A 6,507-nucleotide genomic window follows, 5' to 3' on the forward strand; every position below is an offset into this window, starting at 1 on the left:
ACCAGGAGGGCAGTTTTGAACTGGGTTCTGAAATTAATGGGGAGCCCAGGGAGTTGTTGGAGAATGCAGACGGTGAGCTCACACATCTTGCAGAGGAGAAGCCAGCATCTCCCGGCGGCTCGGATTTGGGAAGGGAGGGAATTGTACAAGTCCAGGCAAAAGAGGAGGTGGGATTTCAGCAGAACAGGGGCCGAGGCAGCACCTGGGTGGCAGTGGGAAGATCTGCAGATGTGGGAAGAGAAGGAGGGCCCAGGGTCTAGGATCGTGGATATGAACAGAAGAGACAAAAGAGAAGGGTGGGTCAAAGAAGGAGCGAGAGGGGCAGAGCTTGGCTTGGTAATGCAGCTCTTGCCCAAGGGGGAGCACAGCTGTCTTGGAGGCCCTGTCTGTCCAGGAGATGGTGCTGAATCTGGGAGTCTGCCCGCTCAAGGCACGCAGAGAGGGGGACGACAGAGGGGTTAAAAATGCATGCAGAGAAGTGCATCTATATAAAAAGTGTCACCACAGCTAAACAGGAAGTGGCTGAGAGGGAAGCGGGAGCTTGGCCAAGAGGAAGAGGCGTAACTGGATGTGGAGAGAGAGGTGTGATTGCGGGCAGAGGCGCTCTGACAGAAGAGAGCCGGGGATGGCTGCCTGGCTAAGGCAATGGGGTCGGAAGAGGTAGAATGATCCACAGGGCTGGAAGCTGCCCGGAGGTGAAGTCTGAGGCCCAGACACTTGGTTGTAATAATAATAACCCTCCCTAGTGCTTCTCCCACACTTTCCATCCGTCGATCTCAAAGCGCCTTGCAAAGGAGCTCAGTCCTATTGTCCCCTGTTTACAGACATGGAAGCAACTTGCCCAGAGTCACCCAGCAGGCCAGGGGCAGTGCTGAGAACAGAAGCCAGGGCTTCTAAGTCCCAGTCCAGAACCTTCTAGCAGGCCACACTGCCTCTCCTGCTACAATGAACCTGGGGCTAGGATTTGAAAATCGGGGTGAGGGGATGCTCCCTTCACCAGAAGCAGACAGTGAAGGGCTGGGGAGAGTCTCATAATTTTGCCTACGAATTTTAATTTCTTTTTCACCATTGAGATTGCAACCAATGTGACATGCCCCATCGTGATAGACTCAAAGAGCTCAAGCGAGGTAGCGTAACAAAGAGAAGGTTCGGGGGTGACTTGATCACAGTCTAAAAGTTCCTGCCTGGGGAGCAAATATTTAATAATGGGATCTTCGCTCTAGCAGAGAAGGGTCTAACACGATCCGACGGCTGGAAGTTGAAGCTAGACCCATTCAGACTGGAGAGCAGGTGTCCATTTTTAACAGTGAGAGTAATTAGTCATTGGATCAATTTACCAAGGGTCATGGTGGATTTTCCATCACTGGCAAGTTTTAAATTGTGAGGGAAGGTTATTCTAAAAGCTCTGCTCTAGGAATGATTTGGGGGGCAGTTCCTTGGCCTGTGTTTTCCGAGTGTAACACTGACTAGAAACGTCTGTAGGAAAGGAAATATTATAGAAACTGGCTGGGATTGCACCAGAACCCCTTTCTGCAGAATATCACTCAGTGTCCTCCTGCCTCGCCTGGCCATAGGTGGCAGCGCCGTTCAGCCCGGTCCAACGCCTAAGACCGCACAGTAGAAGATGCCACATCTTCCAAGAGCTGTGCCAGGTAACAGAACCCCAGTGTGAAAGGCAACAGAGAAGCTATTTGTTCAGAAGTTTTGAGGCAAAGCCTGGCTGATAGGATACTTCGTTAACCCCAATGCACAGAAGGTGTCGATCTCTTGCTGGGGAAATCAGAGCAGATTCTTCAGGGTTAAGCCCCTCTCTTCCCAGCACATCACAGTCCAGCTCTAAGAAAGGCCCCGATCCTCTTACCCCATCACTGAGGAGAACCTGGCTTGGGTGCCGGCTTCCCACTCAGGTTGCACAAGGAGCTCTTGCAGCAGGTAGTGGAGTAGGAGGCTAAGCCCAGGTTGATATTGAACTCTGGGCAGGTTGGGGAGCATTTCTTGGTGATTCGCCTCCTGGCTGTCCACATGCCTTAACCAAGGAGAAGAAACAGAAAACTATTATTAAAAGGTCTCTCCCTGAGGTCTGAGAGCCAATGCAGGAAAGGATTTAGATCTGATCTCCAGGAGTCTCTAGGAGACTACAGTAACCTTATCTCTCCATTCACCTCTCTCTCAACCTTGCCATCCCCCTCTCTCATTGGGATCTGGATTTCATACCCCACAAAGGTTGGAGTGTTTGAACCAGGGGTGCTCATTCAGCCCCGTAAAGTTCTCCACCTTCCTAACATGCATCTCCTGCGAGGTCAATAAATCCTAGACCCGTCCCCTAGCAAAAGCCACTATGAAAAATGTGTACAAAACCCCACTGTTCTCCACTCTCCGGGAGTTATTCCCTAGTTCCCAGTCAGTGATCCTGGCACGTACCAATCCCAGCATAACCAACAGTCGTCAGGCAGTACTTGTCCGCAGCCGAGCACTTTGTGATCTTCAGACAGCTCCAGTTGCTGGATTGGTTTTCGCACATGAAGCACCACAGCGAGTCAGCTGTGGAAGGGAGACACGGAGGAGTTAAACATGGATAGTGGTGTGGCCACTCCAGCAGCCCAGCTCTCTCATTGACTGTAGTGTCCGCCAGGAGTTAGCCCACTGACGCCCATGAGGTGAGAGGAGAACCACGGTTCTAAATCGATCCACCCACCCTGCAACAACTGCCCTTCAGCCGTGCTCCCAAACTGTAGTAAAACTTCCCTCTCACACTGGATCTGGGGGTAGGGAAAGCGTTCAGTGCGTCGTACCACCAGAGCAAAACTGAGAGAGAAAAGGTGTCCTTGTGGTTAAAGGCAGAGGAAGCCAGGAGAGACAGGTTCTTCCATGAACTTTGTTGGTGACCATCGCTGAAGCACTAAGAGCTGATTGGAAGCTCAGTGAGGACCATTGACGCCCGTGGGCTTTGGATCAGGCCTTTCATTTCTCTGCCTCTCAGTTGGCCGGCTGTAAAATGAGGCTAATAATGCTTGTTTTCACCCATCTATTGCCTGGCTTGCCTGTTTAGATTGTAAGCTCTGTGTGAGGAGGTTTATAAGCCCCATCCTGTCACGGCAATAAGGGATTAAGAGACGGAGTAGACACCTCCTCAGCTGTGAATTATTGGCAGGCCACCAACAGCTGGTAAGAGCCTGCGGCCCAGGCAGACGGGGTCTGTCAGGAAGTCTGAGGGGACACTGTATCGGCTCAAACCGGCAGGCAGCAGCTCAAGGAGGAGCTGCTCTGCGAAAGTGGGCTGGAGGGAGGTGAGGAATACAGTGACCTGGCCAGAGGGCTGAGTCATGAGACGGGGCAAATCACTGCAGGCTCTGAGGGGCTTTCAACGGGGGGGTACTGAATCAAAGAGGCTGCCACATCCCCACCTAGCCACATGGGGGTGCACTTTCTGGTGAGCGACCCCCTCCACGCTCTCACTATGTACCTGTGCAACACCTGGCACGAGGGGGCTCTGCCAGGGCCGCCCAGAGGGGGGGCAAGTGGGGCAATTTGCCCCGGGCACCGAAGGGGCCCCCACGAATATGTCGGAGGCTCCCCCCGCCTCCGTCTTCCCCCATCCTCCGGCGTCTCAGCTGGTAAGGGGGCAGGGTTGCGAGCTGCAGCCGAGCGGCGGGAGCTCAGGCCCCACTGGAGACAACACGCCGCTGCAGCGCTGTCCGGGGCCGCTCCTGGACGCGGTGCGCTGAGGCTCCGGGAGAGGGGGGAAGTGGCATGGTAAGGGGCCGGGGCGGGGCACCCCCCGACCCCATCCCCCACAGCCCTGAACCCCAGCTCCGAGCCCAGCCCCTCTGAGCCAGACCCCCCCTGACCCCATCCCCTCCCAACCCTGACCCCCAGCTCCGAGCCCAGCCCCCGTGAGCCAGACACCCCCAACTCCATCCTCCCCACAGCCCTGACCCCCAGCTCTGAGCCCAGCCCCTCTGAGCTGGGCACCTCCTCGACCCCATCCCCCCCCACATCCCAGACCCCCAGCTCTGAGCCCACCCCCTCTAAGCCGGACACCCCCCTAACCCCATCTCCCCACAGCCCTGAGCCCAGCCCCTGTGAGCCGGGCACCCCCCAACCTAGAGCCCAGCTCCCCCCCGAGCCCTGGGCAACAGCAGCGCCACCCCCAGGCAGTGACAGCCCATTGGCACCAACCATCACCATCACCCAGCGACAGCCCATTATGTAATTGCAAATGTAGACATACCATTAAAGCATTTAATGTTTTTAAATAATGTATTTTGTGTATTTTCAAATTATTAAAAATTAATTTTTGAATGTATTTCACTGGTTATTTTTTACATTTCCAAATAAATGTTACTATAGAATTGCAACTTTTTTTATGGAAGGGGCCCAGAAATTGCTTTGCCCCAGGCCCCCTGAATCCTCTTGGCGGCCCTGGGCTCTGCCCTAGGTTGGCACCTCTAGGTGCGACTGTATAATAGAAATAATCAAAATACCAAAACAAACCGGCTCGGACACCAAACCAAACCAAAGCCCACTAGAACCACCTGCAGGGCTGCAGCAAAAACCCCTTAACATCACCACACCGACCGGAAAAAGAAATCATGTGAACAAACTAGACACCTGCATGCACCCAGGGTAGGGTGACCAGACAGCAAATGTGAAAAATCGGGACGGGGGGTGGGGCCTATATAAGAAAAAGACCCAAAAATCGGGACTGTCCCTATAAAATCGGGACATCTGGTCACCCTAGCCAAGGGCCACACACTGAAGTCAATAGGAGATTTGCCAGTGACTTGAACAGGAATAGAGTCAGCCGCCAAGCCAGAATTAATACGCAGCAGCGCCTGGCTTTATGCCCTGCGCTTAGCCCACAGAAGCTATTAAACAATGCTGGGTTTGAGTTATCGGTGCACAGAAACCTCCCTGAAAAACGCCCTTCTCGGGGATGAGGGTGGCAACGTCTTCCTCTTCCCCCCACCAAAAACATTCACTTCCAGGCTGAGCTCAAGCTTCGTCGGCTCGCAGGAGACTGAGAGCAGGGCTTTCCCACAGCACCACCCATTGCCAGCGGCATCTCTGCCACATGCACTATGACAGTGCCTCATATCCTTGTTGCTAGCCCAGAGATGAAGATCATAGAATCTCAGGGTTGGAAGGGACCTCAGGAGGTCATCTAGTCCAACCTGCTGCTTAAAGCAGGACCAATCCCCAGACAGATTTTTGCCCCAGCTTCCTAAATGCCCCTCTCAAGGATTGAACTCACAACCTGGGTTTAGCAGGCCAATGCTCAAACCACTGAGCTATCCTTCCTCCCTGATGTGGCCCTGATTCCCCATCTTCTGGATGAGGTCGTACAGGAGCCACAAAATCCACGAAAACCCTTTGCTAGGCTGGGGGATGTTACACCTGGGGGGGCAGGGGGAGGGGATTTGGGTCCTGCCCCTGCGAGATGGGTGCCCCTGGAGAAGCAGCTCGTGCTTTCAGAAGTGTAACGGAGGTGGAGGGAGTTGGGTACTGCCCCTGGGTTGTGGGAGATCACAGCAGCGTATCTTGTACTGCAGGACTGGCCTGGCTCCCTGCTCCAACCCACTGGCTCTCACCACGGCGCACCCATGGGGCCCTGCCACCAAGCTGCCTCACCCCCTTCCTTGCCCTGGTGCTGCCGGTCCCCTAGCTGGGCCGGGCTGGGTCTGGTGGGCCGGCAGCATCCCCTGGGCCCCCAGTTGCTCAGGATCTTGTTTGTCTAGCAGCCCAGGAGCCTCTCTCGACGTCTCACCTTGCTGTACGCACAGGACGACGGCCAACAAGACAGCCAGGACAACCTTCATCTTCCCTGGATCTTGGCAGCGTCCTGATGTGAGCAGCTTCTCCCGGGGCAGGATATAAATCTCCCTGCTTGGATTCGGTGACTAGGGAGACAGCAATTTTGAAGGCTGGGTCCTGCTGGGCTGGGACAACGCTGGGGTTGGGAGGGGCGGAATGTGCGTGGGAGGCTCGGTTCTGTCTCGCCCTGCACTGGCAGGGTGGTGTGATGGGCCCGGTGCAGAGTGAAAGGTCCTGGCCCTTGATTGCTTTTGTTTCCATATGTCACTCTTCTGCCAGGAGCCACCAGGGCCGGGTTCAGTGTGTAGGGGTTCCTCTGAGCATTACAAAAGAGAATTGGGTCGAGCCCGCACCCAGTAATCTGGGAAAATAAAGCACCAGGCCCAGGTGCTTTTAAGAAGCAATTTTGCCCCACTCGCAAGCACAGAATCTGGGTATAACAAAAGAAAATGGTATTAAAAGGCAGAGGGAATCCGGCATTAATGTGAGAAAACGTCACCACCACAATTCCAAAGCATGCAAACCATAAGCAAACATCCACCCACAATATGTTAGGCAGCGTCTTTTGCCTCAGTTTCCCACCTTGCAGCGAGAAAGTCCAACGAACGAATGCCCCTTTAACACACCACTCCCCTTTCCCTCCGCTGCACCCCATTCCCCATTGTTTGTCTAAAGTCAGCAAAGTCCCAGAAT

The 6,507-nt window shown here is 54.4% G+C and overlaps 1 protein-coding gene across 1 annotated transcript; it reads right to left on the reverse strand.

Moving 5' to 3' along the window:
* Positions 1-1,687: 1,687 nt before the first annotated feature.
* On the reverse strand, positions 1,688-5,829 carry LOC117871695 (lymphocyte antigen 6E-like). Its single transcript, XM_034759473.1, has 3 exons — positions 5,768-5,829; positions 2,422-2,541; positions 1,688-2,026 (listed from the first exon to the last, which is right to left on the reverse strand). Exons 1-3 carry the CDS (start codon positions 5,817-5,819, stop codon positions 1,866-1,868), a joined length of 333 nt encoding a protein of 110 aa, XP_034615364.1. The 5' UTR covers positions 5,820-5,829; the 3' UTR covers positions 1,688-1,865.
* Between the last annotated feature and the right edge of the window lie 678 nt (positions 5,830-6,507).

This window comes from Trachemys scripta, chromosome 2 (genome assembly GCF_013100865.1).
Source record: "Trachemys scripta elegans isolate TJP31775 chromosome 2, CAS_Tse_1.0, whole genome shotgun sequence".
NCBI lineage: Eukaryota > Metazoa > Chordata > Testudines > Emydidae > Trachemys > Trachemys scripta.